The sequence below is a fragment of the Bubalus bubalis genome, chromosome 7 (genome assembly GCF_019923935.1).
Source record: "Bubalus bubalis isolate 160015118507 breed Murrah chromosome 7, NDDB_SH_1, whole genome shotgun sequence".
In the NCBI taxonomy this organism is placed as follows: Eukaryota; Metazoa; Chordata; class Mammalia; order Artiodactyla; family Bovidae; genus Bubalus; species Bubalus bubalis.
This window is the reverse complement of record NC_059163.1, coordinates 97,088,779-97,115,800: the sequence shown is the minus strand read 5'-3', so window position 1 is coordinate 97,115,800 and position 27,022 is coordinate 97,088,779. Positions and strand designations below refer to the sequence as shown.

The window sequence follows — 27,022 nt, the reverse complement described above, 5'->3', positions numbered from 1 at the left end:
ACGTGAACCGCGAACTTCCAGATGTTCAAGCTGGATTTAGAATAGGCAGAGGAACAGAGATCAAATTGCCAACATCTGTTGGATCACTCCAGTACTCTTGCCTGGAAAATCCCATGGACGGAGGAGCCTGGTAGGCTGCTGTCCATGGGGTTGCTAAGAGTCGGACACGACTGAGCAACTTCACTTTCACTTTTCACTTTCACGCATTGGAGAAGGAAATGGCAACCCACTCCAGTGTTCTTGCCTGGAGAATCCCAGGGACGGGGGAGCCTGGTGGGCTGCCGTCTATGGGGTCACACAGAGTCGGACACGACTGAAGTGACTTAGCAGCAGTAGCAGTTGGATCACTGAAAAAGCAAGAGAGTTCCAGAAAACCATCTACTTCTGCTTTATTGACTATGCCAAAGCCTTTGACTGTGTGGATCACAGCAAACTATGGAAAATTCGTAAAGAAATGAGAATACCAGACCACCCTACCTGCCTCCTGAGAAATCTGTACTCAGGTCAAGAAGCAACAGTTAGAACTGGACATGGAACAACAGACTGGTTCCAAATCAGGAAAGGAGTACATCAAGGCTGTATATTGTCACGCTGCTTATTTAACTTATATGCAGAGTACATCATGAGAAATGCTGGACTGGATGAAGGACAAGCTGGAATCAAGATTGCCAGGAGAAATAACAATAACCTCAGATATGCAGATGACACCACATTTATAGCAGAATGTGAAGAAGAACTAAAGAGCCTCTTGATGAAAGTGAAAGAGGAGAGTGAAAAGGTTGGCTTAAAACACAACATTCAGAAAACGAGGATCATGGCATCTGGTCCCATCACTTCATGGCAAATAGATGGGGAAACAGTGTCAGACTTTATTTTTTGGGGCTCCAAAATCACTGCAGATGGTGACAGCAGCCATGAAATTAAAAGACACTTACTCCTTGGAAGGAAAGGTATGACCAATGTAGACAGCATATTCAAAAGCAGAGACATTACTTTGCCAACAAAGGTCTGTCTAGTCAAGGCTATGGTTTTTCCAGAAGTCATGTATAGATCTGAGAGTTCGACTATGAAGAAGGCTGAGTGCCAAAGAACTGATGCTTTTGAACTGTGGTGTTGGAGAAGACTCTTGAGAGTCCCTTGGACTGCAAGAAGATCCAACCACTCCATCCTAAAGAAAATCAGTCTTGAGTATTCATTGGAAGAACTGATGCTGAAGCTGAAATTCCAATACTTTGGCCACCTGATGTGAAGAACTGACTCATTTGAAAAGACCCTGATGCTGGGAAAAGACTGAAGGTGGGAGGAGAAGGGGATGTCAGAAAATGAGATGGTTGGATGGCAACACCGACTCAATGGACATGAGTTTGAGTAAGCTCCAAGAGTTGGTAATGAACAGTCCATGGGGTCACAAAGAGTCGGACATGACTGAGCGACTGAACTGAACACAAAAGCATGTAAATATAAACCTCCAGTAAAGTTAGATAGATGAATTAAGAATCCAGTAATACTGTAATGGTGGTGAGGAAATCACTTTTAATTCTGTTAGAGAATTGAAGATAGAAGCACAAAAAATAACTAATTATAAAATTATGTTAATGTATATACAATAAAATGTGTAATTTGTGACATGGGTAACATAAGGTGAGGAGGGTGAGAGAGGAGTAGAAAAGTAGATTTTTTGTATGCAGCTGAAGTAGCTATCATTTTAAACAGATTACTATAACTTTAAAAATGGAAAAAGATATTCCATGCAAATGGTACCTCAAAGAGAGAAGGGGCAGTCGTACTTTTACCAGACAAGAAAGACTTTAGGTCAAATACTGTCACAAGAGATAAAGATAGGATACTGCATAATGGTAAAAAGGCCAATTGACTCAAAAGGTAAAGTGAGATCTCAGTATCTACCAAATTCCAAAATATAGATGTTTTAAAGATCTAATGTGTATAATAAAACTTAAAGAGTTCTTAAAATTTCAAGAGACACTTTACACAGTCATGTGGTGGAAGAGGATATTTTTAAGCATGTACCTGCTTGTTTTCACTTTTTTGGTCCTCTTCAAATTAGGTTTGGTCTCCTGTAGCCTGTTCCCCTAGCATCGTATACTATGTAATATTTATTCCATCTTTAATTATTTGTTTAAGATAATTTCCTTGAGAACACAGGCTACATGGCCTTTTCTGTTTGCTATGTTGGGAGGCAGTATAGAATAGTACTTAAAAGTGTGGGTCTAAGGTCAGACTGCCAGATTTCCCTATTGGTCCCCTACTTATTGGATCTCTGACTTTGAGCAAGTTACTTAATCTCTGTTCCTTAGTTTCCTTATCAGTAAAATGAGCATAGCACTGTTGTGATTATTGAGCTGAAACATCTACAGAACTTACAGCAAGTACCAAGCAATTGCTCAATAAAAACTAATACTGTTATTCACTGTTTATCCTCAGCATTTGATACAGTAGCTGGTGCAATGGAAGAGGAGCACAAAAAATATTTTTTGAAAGAATGACTGATATCAGTCATGAAGGAAAAGATTGCCAGATCTGACAATAAAAAATTTAGGTCTTCTGAATGGCAAAAAAAGAGATAAAGTTAAATTACAAAAAGCATAGGATATAAAACAAATGGTTTATCATCCTTAATTTTATGCACAACCAGAGCCTTAACAAATCAAAACAAAAGATGAACATGCTTACAGGATATAGGCAAAATATTTCAAGAAAAGTAATCTCTAAGAAATTCCAAAATGATAATAGACAATAAACATGAACATTTAACATCACTAGTATTAAAAATACTTCATTTAAAGAGACCTATCAAAGTGGCTAAGGTAAAAAGGACTATTAAATATCTAATTTTGAAGAAGGTGAAGAGAAAGTGGCATGCTTATGTATCCTGGTGGGACATGATATTGTGGCAATATATTTCAAAAATCTTATTGTGTTATATCCTTTTTAACTTAACAGTTTCTCTTGTAAGGTTAATAAAATATTAAGTACAACTATTCAGCTGTAAAATGTTCAACCCAGCATTTTAACAGCAGATAGTGGTGTCAATTTAAATTTTCAACATGTCAAGTTGAAAGTCATGCAGCCATTCAAATATGATGGAACCAATAAAGATGTTATAGAAACATATTTACAAATAAATTAGATGTTTATAATACACAGTTAAATTAAAAACAACTCAGGTTATAAATAAGTATGGTTAATGCTCATTAATTTTATAAGAATTTTGGGAGGGAAAGAAAGCAAGCTAGAGTTAGATGTGGAGAGGGAGAAAAGGAGAATGGGTGGAGGTACATCGAAAGATTAATATTATTCCTGGGGGTCTTCCCAGGTGGCAAAGTGGTAAAGAATCCATCTGCCAGTGCAAGAGACACAAGTGATGTGGATTCGATCTCTGGGTTGGGAAGATCCCCTAGAGTATGAAATGGCAACCCACTCCAGTATTCTTGCCTGAGAAATCCAATGCACTAAGGAGCTTGGCGCTGGGCTACAGTCATGCGGTCACAAAGAGTCAGACACGACTGAGCACACATATGCACACATGACTATAATAGATTTCATTCTTATATTTTATTTTTTCCTTCTTAGTCATTTATATCTTATGATTTTAAGAGAACCTATATATATATAACTTTTCAACTTTAAAATGTTTTGGTGTTTCGGTTAATAATTCAGAAGACTGGACTTCATATATTGGCAGATAATTAAAGTATTATTAAATGTGGAATGTTCACTTCTGCAATCACTGAGTGACATTCAGCACCTAATGTCTCCCTGGGATTTAGAATTGGTACAGGATCTTGTCCCATCACTACCAAAAGGACACACAGTTGTCCACACTCCACACATTTAAGTTGTCTTCATAACAGAACAACCAGTTATTTAAAATGATAGCCAGAAAGGTACATCTCCAAATTATCTACTAGATATATTAGTAGCACTAATAATAGTGGCCTAAATTTTTCTACTGAAAACTGATAAAATTCCAAAGCAAAATGAGCAGATAAATGGTAATAATATGGATTATAAAATTAATTGGAATATTTGGTTATTAAAAGGAAATCATTTGTATTAAGTAGTGGTATCTTAACCCATTGAAATGTCTTTTGTGGTCTAGAATGAGCTTTCCGTGAAGAATAAAAACATGTTAAATTGAAAAGTCTTCATCAATAAATGAAGGAAAGCTAGAAAACTTGTTTAAAGAATAAAGAAAACACTGAATTATATGGTAGCTGTTTTGTTTACCTGAGGAGAAAACTATGCTGAAGCATGCATTGAATCCAGTGATAGCCAAGATGTCATCCAAACTGCTGGCAGCTATTAATAAGGTTGGAATGCCTTTCTCAACACCATATCCCTTTTCTTGCAAATGTAGCATGGAAGGGACAACAACAGCAGGAGAAACTGCACTGACTACAAAACTGAGAGAAAAATCTTTGAAAACCAATTTAAAAACATCCTTTTAATGAAACAGTGCTTTATAGTAAGTTGTACAACCAATATATTAATTTTTATGATGACTTTGAAAGTAAAAATTCTGCTTTTGAGTAAATGTCATCTAACAATGGAAAAAATTCCCCAGTGGCTCAGCAGTAAAGAATCTTCCTGCAATGCAGGAGACGCAGGAGATGTGGGGTCGATCCCTGAGTCTGGAAGATCCCCTGGAGGAGGAAATGGCCACCCACCCAGTATTCTTGCTGGGAAAATCCCACGGACAGAAAAGCCTGGCAGGCTATAGTCCACAGGGTCGCAAAGAGTTGGACATGACTGAGCACACACAAAAATACTCAACATATTCTTTAGTGCTGTTAAAATTTTACAGAAATTCTGTTCAAGATGTTAGGTCAAGCACAAATTGCTGCCTCTACCTCCATCTCAAAAACATTTGAAATAAAGGTATGAAAATAATAGGAAAGTCCATAAGCTAGCTAGAAAACAAAATGGGAATCTTCAGTGGACAAGAAACTAAATGTATCCCAGGAAGATAAGAGACAGGTGGTTTAGGGTTGAAAAAAGGGACCATAAGCCAAAATGCATATAAGACTGCTACAGAAGATATAGTGTATTCTAAAAATGCCCCAAGCCCAGAAATGGCAGATGCTGGGAGTAGGAGGGACCTCTGAGGAAATTGAATGGTGATTATGTAGAGTACTGCTATAAGAATGGTCAGTAAGATGTAGTCTCCACACCACTTCTATCTCTTGAACAAGTCAATAAGGAAGATATCTGTCCAAAAGAAGGAATAGTATGAGCACCTAAGTTACAAAGGCAAATGGGAAAATTTCTAGGGTGGCAGATGACACCCGTGAGGAATGGAGAAATTCCTGCTCAGAATACTTTGTTGGTACATCCCATCTACAACCCTGCCTTGTCATTTCCACTTTCACCTCCTCAATGCTGCAGTAACTATGTGGAGTGATGCACGTGGTCCCTACCAGAACCCTCGAGTCAGGCCAGTGCACACATTCCTGAGCTGCTGCTTGTTGACTCCTAACCACTAACACCGGCAGCTTTGTGGGAGCCTTGCACTGCTAACAGAAGCTTACCTACTAATGCTAAGGAGATGCCCCACTTTCCCATTCCAGACAGCTCCTGCCAGTGACTGACTGATGTGAGGGTCTAACAGTTAAGTTCCTTTGCCTCTGCCTGTACAACCTTCCTGGTTTACAGACAAGATTTCCTGAGGGACTCAGGAAAAACCTAGAATTCTCTGAAAAAAGGTATTTGCCTAATTCAGTGGTTCCTGAACTTTACTGCACATTGGAACCACCTGGTCTACTATTTATCTGTTGCTGCTTAACAAATCATGCCCAAATCTAGAAGCTTAAAACAACACATATTAACTCACAACCTCTGTGGGTCAGCAATCTGGGTATGAATTAGCTGTATACCTCTTCCTACTCAAGGTCTCTCATGAGGTGAGTAGGAGAAACCCTGATCCCAAGTTTATTCACATGGTGGTTGATAGGTCTTCAGTCTCTTGCCATGGGGGCTTCTCCACAGGGCTGCACCCAACATGGCAGCTTACTCCCACCCAAGAAAGCAATTAAAGAGAGTACAAGAGAGAACAAGGAAGACAGAAGCCATCGTCTTATGACCTAATCATAAAAGTAATGTGCTATCACTTCTTCAGTATTCCATTGACTAGAAGCAAGTCAGTAAGTTCAGCCCACATTTAGGAAGAGGGTAGGTATTACACAAACGGAGAAGGCAGTGGCACCCCACTCCAGTACTCTTGCCTGGAAAATCCCATGGACAGAGGAGCCTGGTGGGTTGCAGTCCAAGGGGTCGCTGAGAGTCGGACACGACCAAGTGACTTCCTACTTTCACTTTCCACTTTCATGCATTGGAGAAGGAAATGGCAACCCACTCCAGTGATCTTGCCTGGAGAATCCCAGGGACGGGGGAGCCTGGTGGGCTGCCATCTACGGGGTGGCACAGAATCCACGACTGAAGCAACTTAGCAGCAGCAGCATTACACAAAGGTTTAAATATCAGAAATCAGTGATATCTGAGAGTTATCTTACCATTTACTTGGGGATTTAAAAAAAATGCTGATACCTGAGTCACATTCTAAGACACACTGATCTGATTTAGGAAGGAGTTTGATCTGGATACTGGGATACTGTAAAGTTTTTTAATTGTAAAAAATACATAATATAAAGTTAACCTTCTTAGCTATTTTTATGTGTACATTTCAGTAGTGCTAATGATAGTCACATTATCATTTAACTTAGAACATTTTCATCTTACAAAATTGAAACTCTGTAACTGAACAGTACCCTTTCCCCTCTTACCCAAGCCCCTGACAACCACCATTCTATTTTCTGTTAAGATGATTTTGAAGACTCCAGATATATCAGTGGAATTGTATAGTATTTGTTCTGACTTACTTCACCCAACATAGTATCCTCAAGGTTTATCCATGCTGTAGAATGTGACAGGATTTCCTCTTTCACAGCTGAGTAATATTCCCGAGTGCATGTGTATTTTCTTTATCCATTCATCTGTCCATGGATATCTGAGCTGCCTCTACCTCTTGGCTACTGTGAATTATGTTGCAATGAATGTGAGTGTGCAAATATCTCTTTGATATCCTACTTCCAGTTCTTTGGGATATATACCCAGAAGTGGCATTGCTGGATTAAATGGTAGTTTTACTTTAAGTGTTTTGAGAAACCTCCAAACTATTTTCCATAGGAATGGTCCATTTTATGTACCCAATAGCATGGTATGAATATTCCAATTTCTCCACGTCTGTGTCAATGCTTGTTATTTTCTAGTTTTTTTTTTTTAATAGTAACCATCCTAATGAGTATGAGGTGCTATTTCCTTATGGCTTTTATTTGCCTTTCTCTAATAATTATAAATGTTGAGCACTTTCATATGCTTATTGGCTATTTGTATATCTTCTCTGTAGAAATGTCTATGTAAATTTTTTGCCCATTATATAGTCAGGTTTTTAAAATTTGCTGAGTTATAGGGTTTTTTTTTTAAACATATTTGAATATTGATCTCTTTCCAGATATATGGTTTATAATTATTTTCTTCCATTCTGTGTGCTGCCTTTTCATTTTGTGTCCTTTGCATGCAAAAATTTTCAAGTTTCATGCAGTTCCATCTATTTTCACTTTTGTTGCTTGTGCTTTTAGTGTCATATCCAAGAAATCATTGCCAAATTCAATGTCATGAAGTTTTTACATATGGTATGCTAGATATAATATTCTTGATTGGCTGGGGCTTTTTTCTTTTAGCATTTTGAATATATCATCCCATTCCCTTCTGGTTTGCAAGGTTTCCACTGAGAAATTCAATTATTATCTTACAGGAGATCTTGCTTTTCTTTCATTGTTTTTTAAGATTCTCACTTGCTGTGATTTTTGACAGCTTGAGTATATTTCTCAGTGTAGGTCTCTTTGGTTTTATTTTAATGGGAGTTTTTTGATCATTTTGAATTTGTATGTTAATTTCCTTCCTCAAATTTGGAAGTTTGGGGCTATTATTTCTTCAAATAGGCTTTCAAACCATTTATTTCTCTCTTCTCTTTCTGAAACTCCCGTAATGTGTAACTGGCCCATTAAATGGCATCCCACAAGTCCCTTAGGATCTCTTTATTCTCCTTGTTTTTCATTTTGCTCCTCTGATTCTATAATTTCAAATGACCTATCTTCAAGTTCACAGATTCTTTTTTCTGTCTGATTTAGTCTGCAGTTGATCTCCTATAGTCAATGTCTCATTTAATTGTATTATTCTACAGGTCCAGAATTTATTTTTGGTTCTTTTTTTTTTTACAGTTTCTATATGTTTGTTGGTATTCTCACTTTGTTCATGCATTATTTTCCTGTTTTCTTTTAGATGTTTGTGACATCTTTGAGCTCACTGGGCCTCTTTATGATAGTTATTTTGAATTCTTTGTTGAGTAACCTGATACATTTCTATTTGTTTAAGGCTGGTGTCTGGAGTTTTATTTTGTTCCTTTGATTGAGCCCTAATTCCCTGTTGCTTTGTATGTCTTGTTATCTTTTAATGAAATTTGGGTTTTGAAAAAACAGCCACTTCTTCTGGTCTTTGTGGACTTCATCAGTAGGGAAAGACCTTCACCAATCAACCCAGCTAAAGATTCTGGAAGTCTCTCAAACTTTTCTGGAATGTGTCTTCTCTGGGCTTTGGTGCATTATATCCAGCTGGACTTTGGCCTTTTCCTACTCCAGAGTATCCCAAGTGTCTATTAGCAGTACTGCAATATCTCTGGAGTATAGCAACACATAGCACTTACCTTTGTTCTCAGTGGACCTCAGGCATCTAAAATGTGCCACTCTCTTTTCTGTCAGTGCTCCAAGTCAGATAAGACAGAAACCAGTCCCTTGGTAGCTTCTTAAAAAGCCAGAATGCAGAACAAATGTTCCAGTTTTTTCTTTTCTTCTTGAGGGAGAAGCCAAATGTTGGGTGTTTCCTCCTGATTGCCCCTTGCTAAGCAAGAGGGGCATGGGGTATGATGGTTATGTGCAATAGTATGTTCTAATTGCTCCAATGTGCCTCTTCTTGGCCTTGTGCTTGCATGGAATGCTGTAACCTCTCAAGTGGTTTCTGGAGTTACATAAAGGTAATCTGGTCTTCACATTGTTATGATACTGTCTTCATGTGGGAAAGTGAGGCTGGAGTTTCTTATTCTGCCATCTTCCCAACATCACTCCTCTAATTACTCAGATTTTCAAAAGCTACCCAGGTGATTTTAATGGGTAGCAAAGTTTTGGAACCACTGACTTTTCTTACACTCCTATCTAGCTTTCTTTATTCAGAAGTTTCTACTGAGAGCTCCCTTAATAAATAATCTGCATAATAATCTCAGTGAATTCTTTGGCAATCCTGTGGTTAGGACTCAGTGCTTTCTTTTGCTGCGATGGCCTGTGTTCAATACCTGGTTGGAGAACTAAGATCCTGAAAGCCACATGGTACAACTTAAAAAAAAAAAAAAAGAATCTTAATCTCAGTTTGATCTTCTAAGGAAACTTGCTTGGTAGCATGAGTGGCCTATTCTCTGCAAGAAGGCAACAGCCAACAGGTAAAAGAATCACAAATTAATAGTAAGTTTCAACTTAAAAAATTAGTACCCATTAAATTATCACCAAATATTTGGGGAAAGTCAATACTTTGAATTGAGGCACCATATTCATTAAATGGAAAATTTTACACCTGAGGAAAGAGATATACTAAAAAGTGAACAACAAGAACGTGACTTCAGAATAACTATAAATATCCTCAGAATCACGAAAGTACACTGTATCTGTTCATAAATTTTAACTATTTTATTCTTAGAAATTAATTGTCAAAATTAAATAAATAAATAGGTGATACAGACATAACAGTAGAGTGTGACTGAAAAGGCTAGAGAACTAAGCAGAGAAAATTTTCCAGTGTGTACTGCAAAGGCAAATAGATGAAAAGTATAAAGAAAAACTAATAGATATGGAGAAGGGAGTTACAAAAGGACAAAATAAAAGAGAATTGAGGAGGGATAAAAGATATATTCAAGACCTAGACAAGAAATAGATATACAGTCCTTTGATTGATTGAAAGATTCCACTAAATATTGAGTAGATCAAAATTTTAATAGAGTCACCTAAGGATACCAAAAAATTGTTAATTTAGTTAGAAAATGCATACTGGGATCCACTGGAATGGGTTCAGTTCAGTTCAGTCACTCACTTGTGTCTGACTCTTTGTAACCCCATGAACTGCAGCACGCCAGGCCTCCCTGTTCATCACCAACTCCTGAAGTTCACTCAAACTCACGTCCATCGAGTCGGTAAGTGGAGGCAAAAATTAAATGGATTGAAAAATGAAAACAAGTTGAAGATATAGAGATAGTAATCATAGACTATTATTCTGAAGAACTTGGACATGAAAAGAAATAGATGATAGATAATAATAGATGGGACACAGGATCTAGGAAAATAGTGTTTGCTTGTTTTTGTTATAATATCTACATAAAGTATTTTTCATATATATAAAATACATATGCTATACATAATGCATACATATTATATATATGTGCACATATAGTGTACAAGGAAAAGGCCATTAGATTAATTAAAAAATAGAGATAGGGACTTTCCTGGTGGTCCAGTGGTTAGGAATCCATCTGCCAGTGCAGGGGACAAGGGCTTGAATTCTGGTCTCGGAAGATCCCAAATGCCACAGAGCAACTAAGCCTGTGCAGCGCAACCACTGAGGCTGCGTGCCTCTACTACTGAAGCCCACACACTTAGAGCCTGTGTTCTGCAGTAAGAGAAACCACAGCAATGAAGCCTGTGCACTGCAACTAGAGATCAGTCCCCAATCACCATAACTTGAGAAAGACTGCACACGGCAAGGAAGATCCAGCGAAGCCAAAAAATAAAAATTAAAAAAACAGGGCTTCCCTGGTGGCTCGGTGGTAAAGAATCCATCTGCCAGTGCAGGAGACATGGGTTTGATCCCTGGTCTGGAAGATCCCACATGCCATGGAGCAACTAAGGCCATGCACCATAACTACTGAGCCCGTGCTTGAGAGCCCGAGAACCACAACTGTTGAAGCCTGTTCACCCCAGAGCCTGTGCTCAGCAGCAAGAGAAGCCACGCAGCAAGAAGCCTGTGCACTGCAACCAGAGAGTAGCCGCTGTTCTCCACAACTGGAGAAAAGTCCACACAGCAATGAAGATCCAGCACAACCAAAAAAATAAATAAAAAACTGGAGATGGATTACAATATAGAAGGAAAAATAAACTGATAAAGTGAATTATCTTAGAATTAAGCACTTAGGAGCTATGAATATTTGTCAAGGATATAGTAGATTTAAGACATGGTTCTATTTCGGACCAACTGATTTCCAAGATTCTCTACCACAGTAAAAAGAATTTTAATGATAAACTTTTCTATACAATATTCTGAATATTTTAATAACCAAGCATTTTAACTGAATATTTTCATAGAGAAAAATGAGAAAAAGTTACCCCAACAGAAATCCCCACTGCCAGGGAAAATTCATAAGGAAGTGGGAAATAACAGCAGTTGAACAAGCCTCCATTAGACATGGACCCATAGACAATCTTAAACAAACTCGCTTCAAATTCTTCAAAGCCTGAAATATAAACATAGTCACACTTAGACAAGCTTGTAGTGGCTAATAATAAAATTATTTTAAGCAAATATTGAATTATATAGTCTTTTTTGAGTGATAATCTTATTAAATTAAATCTCCCAGATATCCCATGTGCTTTAAATGCTAATACAGCTCATTTTATATGTCATCATATATTGGATTATAAACTATTTCATATATTATAAAATGCTGTTCTATTTTAATTATTAAAATGACTCAGTTTTCTGTGATTAAATAAATATCTCTACCTTCCTTAATCTTCCTAGTAAATAGTATAAAGAAAGTATCCAATAAGTTTGTTTCCATCAGTTAACTTTTAGGGATGAATTGTGTGATTAGTGTCATAATTATAACATGCCAAAGGAGAAAATCACATAAAAAATGCATAATTAACTAAAAGGGAAAATTTTCAAATTTTATCATTGGTTCAAATTTTTTACTGGATAATATAATAACTTATCACTGTCTATAATTATTTATGCTCTTCAAATACTTTCACCAATCTTACATATTTGCCACATTTGTTATATCCTGAATAGCTGTTATATTTATGAATATGCATCTTTTAAAAACTAATTTATGATTCCTTGATAGTAATATTTTAAAAAATAAGCTTTTATAAAAATATAAATATAATCAGGAACATAGTTCTGTGGGAAAAATTCCTGAAAGAATAATATTATTGAAATTCATAATCATTCTGAAAAAACAAAACAGAAGCAATAACCTTTTATGGGATGACCTTATCCTCTGTTAACTGAAAAGTAAAGAGCTCTCCACAGAAAAGCCATAACTCCAAAATAATACAAATGTTGCATAAGGGACATCTATCTCTATATAAATAATTAAAGACTATTACTAATAGAGATCTTACATCACAGTGATTTCTTCTCATATTAGTAATATGATCAGAAGTAGACACTAAGGCGCCAATATTTCCGCAAAATCTTTGTTTTTTGTCTTAGTTTTCCTCTACCTGAAACAACTATAAGAAAAATTCTTCCTATTTTTCTTTTCCATCAGCCTCTAATATTTAAAATAACCATATTCAAGGTGTAATTGGAAATCTACCTGTGGATCGAGTCCAAGCCCAGCTCGCATTAGAATAATGGTAAGGGCGGTATTTCTTAAAGTTGAAGACAGTTCATTACTAATATAGGTGATATCACTGAGGAATGGAACATTCCTAACAGCAAAACCAGCCAGTAACATCCCTTAGAAGAAAAAAAAATAAACCATGTCTGATTCAGTTCATTTTTCTAAGACAGAAAACAGAAATGTTTAATATCCCTTCTTCAAACACAGTGTTATCTCTCATTACTTTGGTGAAGGATAGCTTACATACAAGTAGAGGAGACAGCATAAAGGAATGGAGATAAATTATATACCTCAATGGTGTGAAACAAGTAATTCAGTATTGATGGAACATTAAGGACTAGTTGGGAGTGGGGAATGGGCAGGAGAGGCCCGATCATGGAAAGCTTCCTTTACTCCCTACTTTCTCTGGTTTTGGCAGAGTAAAGCACTGTGGGTAAGTTTTAGGCAGGAAGTGAGATAACGAGTGTTGCATTGTCTATGTGATGGTATTGGTAAATGAGATAGACATAAAACTAAGGAGGGACCAGAAACTAATAGCTTGAGCTAGGACTAGAGTGGAAGCTTTGGAGAAGTGGAAAAGAGATCCAGTAAATACTTGTGAGGTGTTGAAGGGTGTTATGAACACAGAAGGGTATTAGAGATAGGATGGAGTGATTACCTCTTTTGGCAGTAACTAAATATTAGAATGTATTGAATACTTAGAAGATATAAAACACCTCTAAAAGAAGTTTTTCTGCTAATTTTCCTCTTATCTACCTGGAGAGTTACATAGCAATGGTGATGAAGAAATAGGATGTAACATTGTTTAGGCAGATGATACACCAATGAATATACATAGTGGAGATGCTCAAGGAACTATAAAACATTCTCACCCAAGAACTATAAAACATTTTGGTGCCCTAGTCATGATAGTATTTGAATCTTGTAATTGTATTTGAGGGCCTCCCAGGTGGCTCAGTGGTAAAGAATACACCTGCCAATCAGAGGACACAGGTTCGATCCTAGGGTTGGGAAGATCCCCTGCAGTAGGAAATGGCAACCCACTCCAGTATTCTTGCCTGGGAAATCGCATGGACTTCTAGAGAAGACTTGTGGGCTACAGTCCATGGGATTGCAAAGAGCTGAACATGACTTAGTGACTAAACAACAACAAATTTTATTTGAATTAGGTTATCAATAGAAAAATTCAGTTTCTTTCAAATTTTTCCTTTTCTATAAAAAAATGTAAAAGTTAATTTAAAAATGTCCTATTAAATGATAAAGCAACAACAATCATATATTGAGCATATTTAAATTATTTAAGAACATATTTCAGGAAAAATCTGTGTATGGAGAATAAATACTTCTATAAGCAAGCTATATATACACATATATAGTAAGTACACATATTAAAAAAGCTATATAGATCATATTACATTGAAATAGTTCTAAATTATATCTACTCTGACTAGAATATAGTCATAATTTACATATAAGTTAATGACAAATAAAAGCTAATTATTCACTTACCAAGGAGAGGAGGAATTTCAGGCACTGAAGGTAGTCTAATGACTTCTAAAAGTTTCCCCCCAATAAGGGCACAATAAAAGATAACTAACAGTCCAAATAAACTTCCATTAGGAAGAACTTCAGGGCCTGAGAATGCCCAGCCTACACACCATATCATAAAAAGTATAGCTCCTGAAATATAAAAAAGCACATATTGATATATCTATCTAGACATAGATAATATACAATAAGACATGAATCATATATTACAAAGTCTTTGTCAACTTAAAAGAAGTATTTTTATTAAGAAATATTTTAAAACTATATGTGAATACTTAAAAGTGCTAAACTTTCTCATTTGACTTTTTAAAAATGTCATAGCAATATGATGAGGTTTACTTAATTTTATATTTTACAGTAGTTTTTTCTCGAGGAATAAGGTGATTGGTCATAATATGAATTCTCAAATTTATTGAAGCGCACAGTGGCAGGGTGCCACATTTTTTAATGGCAGCAAACTAAATATCTATATTGAATGGATAACTCAGTTGGTGTTTGATACAAATTATTAAAGGGGATAATATGTGAGGTCTGATGGCTGGGCTCCCCTGGTGGCTCAGACAGTAAAGTAAAGAATCCACCTGCAATGCAGAGACCCAGCTTTGATCCCTGGGTCAGGAAGATTCCTCTGGAGGAGGATATGCCAATCCACCCCAGTATTCTTGCCTGGAGAATCCCAAGGTCAGAGGAACCTGGCAGGCCACAGTCCATAGGGTGGCAAAGAGTCAGACACATACACTGAAAGTTTAGCTCTCATGTATTCTTTCTTTTAGGCAGTTACTTGAGGATGTACACTAACAAAACCAGGAGGAAACCAGCAAAGGTGAAAGATTTTAATCTTGAAAACAGGGGACTGAAATCAGGAGAGCATTGAAAGCTCTAGAATACAGTTTTCCACAGACCTAGAAAACAACCACAAAGGTAGAAGCAGAACAATGAAGGTCTCTGGGAGGAAAGTCTCCAAGAATAAGGAGGAATTTTTTAAAGTTTACAAAACTATGGAACAAATCAGAGGTTGCCAGGGGATTCCAGGATGAAGGAGGAATGAATAAGTAGAGCACAGGAAAATTTTAGAGCACTGAAACTATTATGTATGCATATCATTAAATACATATGTTAAATGTATAATATGTATAATATGAAGAATGTATAATATGAAGAGTTAGGGTTAGGGTTATAAGTCATGTGAAGGTAACGTACAGCATGGTGACTACAGTTAGTCACACTGTATTGCATTTTTGAAAACTGCTAAGAGAATAGATCTTAAAAGTTTTCATCCCAAGAAAAAATATTTTAACCATGTATGACAGATGTATTGTAGTGATCATTTTGTAATATGTACAAATATCAAATCACTGCTATGCACCTGAAACTAATCTAATATTATATGTTAAATGTACTTCAGTTTTTAGACATTTACAGACAAATAAAAGCTGAGAGGATTAACTGCTAGAATAACTACACAACAAGAAATACTAAAGGAAGGTTTTTAGGCTGAAGGTAAAGTATACCATATGGAAGCTCAGACTGACAGAAAGAAATGTAGAGAATCAGAGAATATGTGGAAAAATATAAGGGATTGTTTTAACTTAAAAAAAGAAAAAGACTTTTGCCTTTTTAAGTAAAAATAATACAAATGTAGAAGTAAAATATATGATAAATCTAGCACAAGAGCAGAAATGCAGTTCAGTTCAGTCACTCAGTCATGTCCGACTCTTTGTGACCCCATGAACCACAGCACACCAGGCCTCCCTGTCCATCACCAACTCCAGGAGTTTACCCAAACTCATGTCCATTGAGCTGGTGATGCCATCCAACTGTCTCATCCTCTGCTGTCCCCTTCTCCTCCTGCCATCAGTCTTTCCCAGCATCAGGGTCTTTTAAAATGAGTCAGCTCTTCTCATCAGGTAGCCAAAGTATTGGAGTTTCAGCTTCAACATCAGTTGTACCAATGAATACCCGGGACTGATCTCCTTTAGGATGGACTGGTTGGATCTCCTTGAAGTCCAAGGGACTCTCAAGAGTCTTCTCCAACACCACAGTTCAAAAGCATCAATTCTTTGGCGCTCAGCCTTCTTCACAGTCCAACTTTCACATCCATACATGACCACTGGAAAAACCATAGCCTTGACTAGACGGACCTCTGTTGGCAAAGTAATGTCTCTGCTTTTCAATATGCTATCTAGGTTGGTCATAACTTTTCTTCCAAGGAGTAAGCGTCTTTTAATATCATGTCTGCAATCACCATCTGCTGTGACTTTGGAGCCCAAAAAAATAAAGTCAGCCACTGTCTCCACTGTTTCCCCATCTATTTCCCATGAAGTGATGGGACCAGATGCCATGATCTTCGTTTTCTGAATGTTGAGTTTTAAGCCAACTTTTTCACTCCCCTCTTTCACTTTCATCAAGAAGCTCTTTAGTTCTTCTTCACTTTCTGACATAAGGGTGGTATCATCTGCATATCTGAGGTTATTGATATTTCTCCAGGCAATCTTGATTCCAGCTTGTGGTTCTTCCAGCCCAGAATTTCTCATGATGTACTCTGCATATAAGTTAAATAAGCAGGGTGACAATATACAGCCTTGATGTACTCCTTTTCCTATTTGGAACCAGTCTGTTGTTTCACGTCCGGTTCTAACTGTTGCTTCCTGACCTGCATATAGGTTTCTCAAGAGGCAGGTCAGGTGGTCTGGTATTCCCATCTCTTTCAGAATTTTCCACAGTTTGTTGTTATCCACACAGTCAAAGGCTTTGGCATAGTCAATAAAGCAAAATTAGATGTTTTCTGGAACTGTACGAAGGTTCATGACATTGTACAGGAGACAGGGATCAAGACCATCTCCAAGGAAAAGAAATACAAAAAGGCAAAATGGCTGTCTGGAGAGGCCTTACAAATAGCTGTGAAAAGAAGATAAGTGAAAGGTAATGGAGAAAACGAAAGATATACACATTTGAATGCAGAGTTCCAAAGAATAGCAAGGAGAGATAAGAAAGCCTTCCTTAGCGATCAACGCAAAGAAATAGAGGAAAACAACAGAATGGGAAAGACTAGAGATCTCTTCAAGAAAATTAGAGATACCAAGGGAACATTTCATGCAAAGATGGGCTCAATAAAGGACAGAAATGGTATGGACCTAACAGAAGCAGAAGATATTAAGAAGAGGTGGCAAGAATACACAGAACTGTACAAAAAAGATCTTCATGACCCATATAATCAAGATGGTGTGATCACTGACCTAGAACCAGACATTCTGAAATGTGAAGTCCAGTGGGCCTTAGAAAGCATCACTACGAACAAAGCTAGTGGAGGTGATGGAATTCCAGTTGAGCTATTTCAAATCCTGAAAGGTGATGCTGTGAAAGTGCTGCACTCAATATGCCAGCAAATTGGGAAAACTCAGCAGTGGCCACAGGACTGGAAAAGGTCAGTTTTCATTCTAATTCCAAAGAAAGGCAATACCAAAGAATGCTCAAACTACTGCACAATTGCACTCATCTCACACACTAGTAAAGTAATGCTCAAAATTCTCAAAGCCAGTCATCAGCAATACGTGAAGTGTGAACTTCCAGATGTTCAAGATGGTTTTAGAAAAGTCAGAGGAACCAGAGATCAAATTGCCAACATCCACTGTATCACTGAAAAAGCAAGAGAGTTCCAGAAAAACATCTATTTCTGCTTTATTGACTATGCCAAAGAGCAGAAATGGGATCAGTAAAGTCATATTGTGCAAAGTTCTTTTATGTTATCTTCATCTGAGTGATCGCTTTCCAGTGCGTATATTTGTCTACATTCATGGAGGTGTGTACACTTCCAAGATTTGTGCGTTTTCTGGTATGTTGACTATAATTCAGTAAAGTACCATTAACAAGAAAAAGTTTATGAGATGATGGAGAGTTTGGAAGAAACAGGAGTTTGATGCTGACAAATAGGTTAAGTGTTAGCATCCCCCAAAATTCTGGAAGTTATGGACAAAGCTGTTATAAACATTTGTGTGCAGGTTTTTGTGGGCAAAATGTTTCAGCCCATTTGTGTAAAAAATACCAAGGAGAGTGACTGCTGAATCATATAGTTAGGGTATATTAAGTTTTGTTAAAAACTGCCAAACTGTCTTCCAAATTGGCTGCACCATTTTGTGTTCTCAGCAGTGATGAATGAGAGTTCCTGTAGTTCTGTCTCCTCACCAGCATCTGGTGTCAGTGTTTTGGATTTCTGGCCATTCTAATGGGTGTATAGTGGTATTTTACTGTTGTAATTTGCAATTCAGTAATGACATATGATGTTGGGAACATTATTATATGCTTATTTGCCATCTGTATATTTTCTTCAATGAGGTGCCTTTTAAGGTCTTTGGTCCATTTTTAATCAGGTTGTCTGTTTTCTTATTATTGAGTTTTAAAAGTTCTTGGTATATTTTATTTACAAATAGTAAATGCTAGAGAGGCTGTGGAGAAAAGAAAACCCTCCTACACTGGTAGTGGGAATGCAAACTGGTACAGCCACTATGGAGAACAGTATGAAGGTTCCTTAAAAAACTAAAAACAGAGCTACCATACAATCCAGCAATCCCACTCCTAGGCATATATCTAGAGAAAACCATAATTGAAAAGATACATGCACCCTAATGTTCACTGCAGCCCTATTTATAATAGCCAGGATATGGAAGCAATCTAAATGTCCATCAACAGAGGAATAAAGAAGATGTAGTACATATACACAATGAAATACTCAGCCTTAAAAAAAAATGAAATAATGCTATTTGCAGCAATATGGATGGGCCTAAAGAATGTCATAATGAAGTAAGCCAGACAGAGAAAGACAAAATATCATATGATATTACTTATATGTAAAATCTAAAATCTAAAAAAAGTCTACAAATGAACTTATCTACAAAACAGGAAGAGGGGGGGATGGCAACCCACTCCAGTGTTCTTGCCTGGAGAGTCCCATGGACAGAGAAGCCTGGAGGGCTGCAGTCAGACACGACTGAAGAGACTTAGCACACATGCAAGAACAAAAGAGAAATAGAGTTATAGATGTAGAAAATAAACTTATGGTTACTGGGGAGTAAGGGTGTGGGGAGGGATAAAGTGGTAAGATTAGGATTGAGATACACATACTACTATTAATATACATAAAATAAATAACTAATAAGGACCTACAGTATAGCACAGGGAACTCTACTCAATACTCTACAATGGCCTATACAAGAAAACAATTTTTAAAAGAGGGGATACATGTATATGTATAACAGATTCAGTCTGTTGTATATATAAAACCAACAGAACATGGTAAATCAACTATAACCCAATAAAAGTTAAAAAAGTAAGTTCTTGGTATATTTTGTGTAGTTATTTATCAGATGTGTTTTGTAAATATTTTTTTCCCAGTTTGTGGCTTGTGTGCTCAATCTCTTGACATTGTTTTCACAGAGCAGAAGTTTTCAATGTTAAAGAAGTTCAACTTACCAATTATTTATGGATTTCCTGTTTTTCCTAAGTAATCACCATAACTAAGGTCATCTAGATTTTCTCCTATGTTACCTTCTATGAGTCTCATTGTTATGCATTTTACATTTAGGTCTATGATCCACTTTGAGTTAATTTTTATCAAGGGCATAAGGTCTGATCTAGATTAATTTCTTTTGCATAAGTATGTCCAATAGTAGATCTACCATCAGACTATCTTTCTTCCACTGGGTTGCCTTTGCTGCTTTGTCAAATACCAGTTGACTATGTTTATGTGGATCTATTTCTGAGCCCTCTATTCTGTTCCATTAATAAAAGGACTTCATGATAACCAAATCACACTGTCTTGATTACTTCAGGTTTATAGTAAGTCTTGTAAGTGAGTAGGGTCTGTTCTACAATTTTTAATTTTTCTCCTTCAATACTGAGCTAGTTGTTCTTGGTCTTTTGCATATCTATATAAATTTTAGAATGAGCCTGTTGATACCCATGAAACAACACGTGGGAATTTTGATTGGAGTTACATTGAACCTATAGATCAAGTTGAGATGAGCTAACACCTTGACAATATTGAGTCTTCCATGAACATGGAAAGTCTATACATTTAGCTTTTTCTTTAAATTCTTTCTTCAGAATTCTGCAGTTTTCCTCATGTAGCTATTATACACATCTTTTTAGACTATATGAAGGTGTTTCATTTTGGGGAGTACTAGTGTAAATGGTGGTATGTTTTTCACTTCAAATTCCATTTGATCATTGTAATTAGGAAAAAAACCCCTGAATTTTGCATATTAACCCTGTATCCTGCAATCTTATTACACTCGCTATTTAGTTGTTACAGGAATTTTTTTCCCTCGATTCTTTGGATTTTCTACACAGACGATCATGGCATCTGTGAACAAAGGCTGTTTTATTTCTTCTTTCCCAATCTGTATGCCTTGTATACCCTTTTAATGCTTTTCTTGTCTTACTGTATTAGCTAGGACTTCCAATACAATATTGAAAAGGAGTGGTGAGAGGACATTCTTAGAGGGAAAGCTGTTTTCTCAAGATTAATTATGATGGCAGCTGTAGACTTTTAGTTGATGTTCTTTGTCAAATTGAGGAAGTTCTCCTCTGTAATTTGTTGAAAGTTTTTATCATGAATGAATGCTGGATTTTGTCAAATGCTTTTCCCACATCTATTGATATGATCATGTGATTTTTCTTCTTTATCTTTTTGATGTGATGGATTACATTAAATTATTTTCAAATGTGAGCCAAACTTGCATACCTATGATAAATCCCACTTGGTTGTGAAGCATAATTCCTTTTATATGTTGTTGAGCTCTATTTGTTAATAGAGAATTACATCACTGAGAATTTCTGCATCTATGTTCATCAGAGGTACTGGTCTATAGTTTTGTTTTGTTTTGTTTTTTCCCTGTAATGTCTTTGGTTTTGGTAGGAGAGTACTGCTAGACTCATGAGTTGGCAAGCTTCCCTCTGCTTCTATATTCTGGAAAAGACTGTAGAAAATAGGTATAATTTCTTCCTTAAATGTTCAGTAGAATTCACCAGTGAAATCATCTGAGCCTGATCCTTACTGTTTGGGGAGGTTATTAATTGTTGATTCAATTTCTTTAACTGACATAGTCTTATTCCGATTACCTATTTCTTTTTGTGTGCATTTTGGCAAACGTGTCCTTCAAAGCACTGGTCCACTTCTTCTAAATTATCAGATTTGTGGACACAAAGTTGTCTGTAGTATTCCTTTATTAACCTTTCAATGCCCATAGGATCTATAGTGATGTTCCATTTCTCTGATATTAGTGATTGTGTTTTCTTTTTTCTTTGGAGAAGGAAATGGCAACCCACTCCAGTATTCTTGCCTGGAAAATCCCATGGACAGGGGAGCCTGGTAGGCTACAGTCCACGGGGTCGCAAAGAGTCGGACACAACTGAATGCCTTCACTCACTTTCTTTTTTCTTAGCCTAGTGAAAGGCAATCAGTTTTACTGATCTTTTCAAAGAACAAGCTTTTTGTTTCATTGATTTTCTCTATTTCTTGTTTTCAATTGTATTGATGCCTTCTTTAATTTTTATTATTTCTTTTCTTTTGCTTACCTTGAATTTATTTTGCTTCTTTTTCTACTTTGCTAAGGTGGAGGCTTGATTCTCTGGTGGCTCAGTGGTAAAGAATCTGCCTGCCAATGCAGGACATGCAGGGTTTGATCCCTGGGTTGGGAAGATACCCTGGAGAAGGAAATGGCAACCCACTCCAGTATTCCTGCCTGGGAAATCCAAGGACAGAGGAGCCTGATGGGTTACAATCCATGGGGTCGCAGAGTCGGACATGACTTAGGAACTAAACAGCAACAAGGTAGAAGCTTAGATGGATTTTTAGATTTTTCTTCTTTTCTAATATATGCATTAAATGCTATACTTTTCCCTCTTAGCACTGTTTTCAGTGTATCCCACAAACTTTGGTAAGTTATAGCTTCACTGTAATTTAACTCAAAATATTCAGAAATGTCTCTTGAGGTTTCTTTTTTGACTCATGTGTTGTTTAGAACACATGTTATTGGTTAATCTCCAAGTATTTGGAGATTATTTTCCATCAGCCTTTCTGTTAACAAATTATACTTTAAGTCTACTGTGGTCTGAGAGCATACATTGTATGATTTTTATCTTTTATGCTTATTAAGGTGCATTGTATGTCCCAGAATGTGGGGCTTCTTGAGCCTCTCTATTCCAAGACACAACATTACTGAAATTAGGCCAACTAATTACTCTACAGTAATCTCCAAGTACTCAAGTGAAAGGAAGAGTCACAGGTCTCCCATTTTAAATCAAAAGTTAGAAATGATTAAGCTTAGCGAGAAAGGCACGTTGAAAGCCTAACCCATGAAGGCCCATGATGGGCCTCTTTTACCAGTTAGGCAAGTTCTAAATGCAAAGGAAAGGTTCTTGAAGGAAATTAAAAGTGCTATTCCGGCAAACATGCCAATGATAAGGAAATTAAACAACCTTGTTGCTTATGTGGAGAAAGTTTTAGTGGTCTGGATAGAAGATGAAACCAGCCAGCCGTGTGTGTGTGTGTCTGTGCTTAGTCCTGTCTGACTCTTTGCAGCCCCATGGACTGTAGCCCACCAGGCTCCTCTGTCCATGGAATTTTCCAGGCAAGAATACTGCAGCGGGTTGCCATTTCCTACTCCAGGGGATCTTCCCGACTCAGGAATCAAAACTGTGTCTCTTGTGCCTCCTACTCTGGCAGGCAGATTCTTTACCACTGTGCCACCTGGGAGCCCTCAAACAAGCCACAACATTCCCATAAACCAAAACCTAATGGAGCAAGACTCTATCTCTTTTCAAGTCTATGAAAGCTGAAAGAGATGAGAAAGCTGCAGAAGAAAAATTTGAAGCTAGTAGAGGTTGGTTCTGAGTTTTAAGGAAAGATACCGTCTCCATCACATCAAAGTGCAAGGTAATGCTGATACAGAAGCTGCTGCAAGTTATGCAGACTATCAAGCTAAAATAATTAAATGACAATGACTAAATGAAACAACAGATTTACAGTGCAGATAAAACAGTCTTCTATTAGAAGAAGACACCATCTAGCACTTTCATGGTTAGAGAGGAGAAGTCAATACCTGGCTTCAAAGGACAGGAGTAACTTAAGGGCTAATGCAGCTGGTGACCTTAAGTTGAAGCCAATTTTCATTTACCATTCCAAAAGTCCTAGGGCCATTAAGAATAATGCTAAATCTAATCTTGAACAACAAGGCCTGGATGACAGCACATTTGTTTACAACATTTTTTTTTTGTTTACTCAACATCTTAAGCCCCCTGTTAAGACCAACTGCTCAGAAAAGATTTCAAAATAATACTGCCCATTGACAATAGTCACCCAAGAGCTCAGTCGGAGAGATACAATGTATTCATGCCTGCTAACACAACATCCATTCTGTGGCTCATGTATCAAGGAGTAATTTCTCTTTTCAAGTCTTCTTATTTAAGAAACACATTTTATTGATGCCATTGATAGTGACTGATGGATCTGGGCAAAGTAAATTGAAAAGCTTCTACTCCTAAAAAGGATTCACCATTCTAGATGCCATTAAGTACATTCATGTTTCACTGGAAAAGGTCAACATATTAACATTCACAGGAGTTTGGAAGAAGTTGATTATAGCTTTAAATGGATGACTTTGAGGGGTTCAAGACTTCAGTGGGGAAAGGAACTGCAGATGTGGTGGAAATAGCAAGAGAGCTAGAAGTGGAGCCTGAAGATGTGAAGGAATTGCTACAATTTCCTGATAAAACTTGAACAGATGAGGAGTTGCTCCTTATGAATGAAAATGAGCAAAAAAAAAAAAAAGCGGCCGGTTAGGGGTGGGGCTGGTTCTTAAGATGGAAACTACTCCTGGTGAAAATGCTGTGAATACTATTTGTGTACATCTGAGTTTCTGACCTATATCATTTCCTTCTCTCTGAAAAACTTTTAAAACTTTTGCAAGGCAGGTATACTGGCAACAAATTCTCTCAATTTTGTTAATCTGAGAATGCCTTTATTTCTCTTTCACTTTTGAGGGATAATTTCATAGAATACAGTTGGTGTGTATGTGTGTTTTGTCTCAACACTTTAAATATTTCACTTTTTGCTTACATAGTTTCTGAGAATAAACTGGCTGTAACTTTTACCTTTGTTTCTCTATAGGTAAGGTATTTTTTCCTCTAGCTTCTTTCAAGATGTTTTCTTTATCTTTCATTTTCTCCAGTTTGAGTATACTACATAGTTAAGTATAGTGTTTGAAGTTTTTTAAAAATAACTTATTCTGCTTCATGTACTCAAGCTTCCTGGATCTATGGTTTGCTATTTGACATTAATTTGGAGAAAATTCTCAGTCATTATTACTTCATATATCTCTTCTGTTGTTTTCTTTCTGGCATTCCTATTACCCATATGTCACAACTTTTGTAGTTGTCCCATCGTTCTTGGATATTTGTATTTTTTTCCCCAATTTTTTCTCTGCTTACCAGTTTTGAAAGTTTCTACTGACAAATCCTGAAGCTCAGCAATTCTTTCCTCAGCTGTATATAATCTCCTAAAGAACCCATCGAAGGCATTCATTTCCTGTTAGTGTTTTTAGTTTCTAGCTTTTCGGTTTTAATTCTTAGAATTTCCAGCTCTCTGTTTGTATTACCCATCTTTACTTACATGTTGTCGACCTTTCCATTGGAGCCCTTGTCAGAGTTGTTTTAAATTCATGGTCTGATAATGCCAACACCCTTAGCATATCTGGGTCTGGTTCTGATGGTTTCTCTGTCTCTTCCAACTGTGTTCTGTGCTTTTTAATACACGCTATATATTTTTGTTTAAAGGGGAACATGATGTCCTGTATAAAAGGACCTGTGATAACGTGGTGGTTAGTTGTAGGGGAAGAAGAAGAGTTCTCTAGTCCTCTGATTAGGCCTCAGTCTTTTAGTGAGCCTGTGCCTCCTGGGCTAGAAATTTCACAAGTGCTCCTCAGGGTTGTTTTTTTTTATATTCTCTCATCCCCTTAGGTTGTGTGGGATGGCTAGAAAGGGCTGAAGTTGGGTATTTTTCTTCTCAGTTGGTTAGGCTAATAAAAGTCCCTAGAGGTGATACTCTGATAAAATAATTTCTCTGAGGGCAGTTCTTGTTAAGCACAGAATGCTCTGTTGCTGAAAGTAGTTACCTTTTCTCTCCCCTTGACAGAAAGATCTTGGAGGTAAAACTCACATAAGAATATCCCCCCAACACCTCAACAGGGCTACCCTTGGAGTCATTAACTCTCAGACTTGCCCACATTGAGCCTCCAGCTAATTTGTTAATTACATTTTATGTTTTCCTACCCTCAGCTAGAGAGGTTTCTGCTCTGTTAAATTATGATTCTCTGTATCAACCTCAGTTCAGTTCAGTTCCTCAGTCATGTCCGACTCTTTGTGACCTCATGGACTGCAGCACACAGGCCTCCCTGTCCATTGCTAACTCCCAGAGTTTACTCAAACTCATGTCCATTGAGTCAGTGATGCCATCCAACCATCTCATCCTCTGTCGTCCCCTTCTCCTCCTGCCTTCAATCTTTGCCAGCATCAGGGTCGTTTCAAATGAGTCAGTTCTTCGCATCAGGTGGCCAAAGTATTGGAGTTTCAGCTTCAGCATCAGTCCTTCCAATGAATATTCAGGACTGATTTCCTTTAGGATGGACTGGTTGGATCTCCTTGAAGTCCAAGGAACTCTCAAGAGTCTTCTCCAACACCACAGTTCAAAAGCATCACTTCATCAGTGCTCAGCTTTCTTTACAGTCCAACTCTCACATCCATACATGACCACTGGAAAAACCATAGCCTTGACTAGGACCTTTGTTGGCAAAGTAATGTCTCTGCTTTTTAATATGCTGTCTAGGTTGGTCATAACTTTTCTTCCAAGGAGTAAGTGTCTTTTAATATCATGTCTGCAATCACCATTTGCAGTGATTTTGGAGCCCAAGAAAATAAAGTCAGCCACTGTTTCCCCATCTATTTGTCATGAAGTGATGGGACCGGATGCTGTGATCTTAGTTTTCTGAATGCTGAGCTTTAAGCCAACTTTTTCACTCTCCTCTTTCACTTTCATCAAGAGGCTCTTTAGTTCCTCTTCACTTTCTGACATACGGGTGGTGTCATCTGCATATCTGAGGTTATTGATATTACTCCCAGTGATCTTGATTCCAGCTTGTGCTTCATGATGTACTCTGCATATAAGTTAAATAAGCAGGGTGACAATATACAGCCTTGACATACTCCTTTTCCTATTTGGAACCAGTCTGTTGTTCCATGTCCAATTCTAACTGTTGTTTCCTGTCCTGCATACAGATTTCTCAAGAGGCAGGTCAGGTGGTCTGGTATTCCCATATCTTGAAGAATTTTCCACAGTTTATTGTGGTCCACACAGTCAAAGGCTTTGGCATGGTCAGTAAAGCAGATATACATGTTTTTCCAGAACTCTCTTGCTCTTTTGATGATTCAATTTGATCCTTGGTTCCTCTGCCTTTTCTAAATCCAGCTTGAACATCTGGAAGTTCTTGGTTCATGTACTGTTCAAGCCTGGCTTGGAGAATTTTGAGCATTACTTTGTGTGTGTGAGATGAGTGCCATTGTGTGGTAGTTTGAACATTCTTTGGCATTGCCTTTTTTTGGGACTGGAATGAAAACTGACCTTTTCCAGTCCTGTGGCCACTGCTGGTTTTCCAAATTTGAGTGCAGCACTTTAACAGCATC

General features: G+C 37.3%; 1 protein-coding gene across 8 annotated transcripts in view; it reads right to left on the bottom strand.

The window, feature by feature from the left end:
• The window catches only part of LOC102402637 (sodium/hydrogen exchanger 9B1), a 73,031-nt gene that overhangs the window by 12,941 nt on the left and 33,068 nt on the right, over positions 1-27,022 (bottom strand). For all 8 annotated transcript variants that reach the window (XM_006047325.3, XM_044946160.1, XM_044946159.1 and 5 more), the window contains 4 exons: positions 14,252-14,422; positions 12,716-12,858; positions 11,496-11,623; positions 4,249-4,424 (listed from right to left, as the gene is read on the bottom strand). In XM_006047325.3, the coding sequence (XP_006047387.2) occupies positions 4,249-4,424; positions 11,496-11,623; positions 12,716-12,858; positions 14,252-14,422 (618 nt within the window). The remainder of the gene's footprint in view (positions 1-4,248; positions 4,425-11,495; positions 11,624-12,715; positions 12,859-14,251; positions 14,423-27,022) is intronic.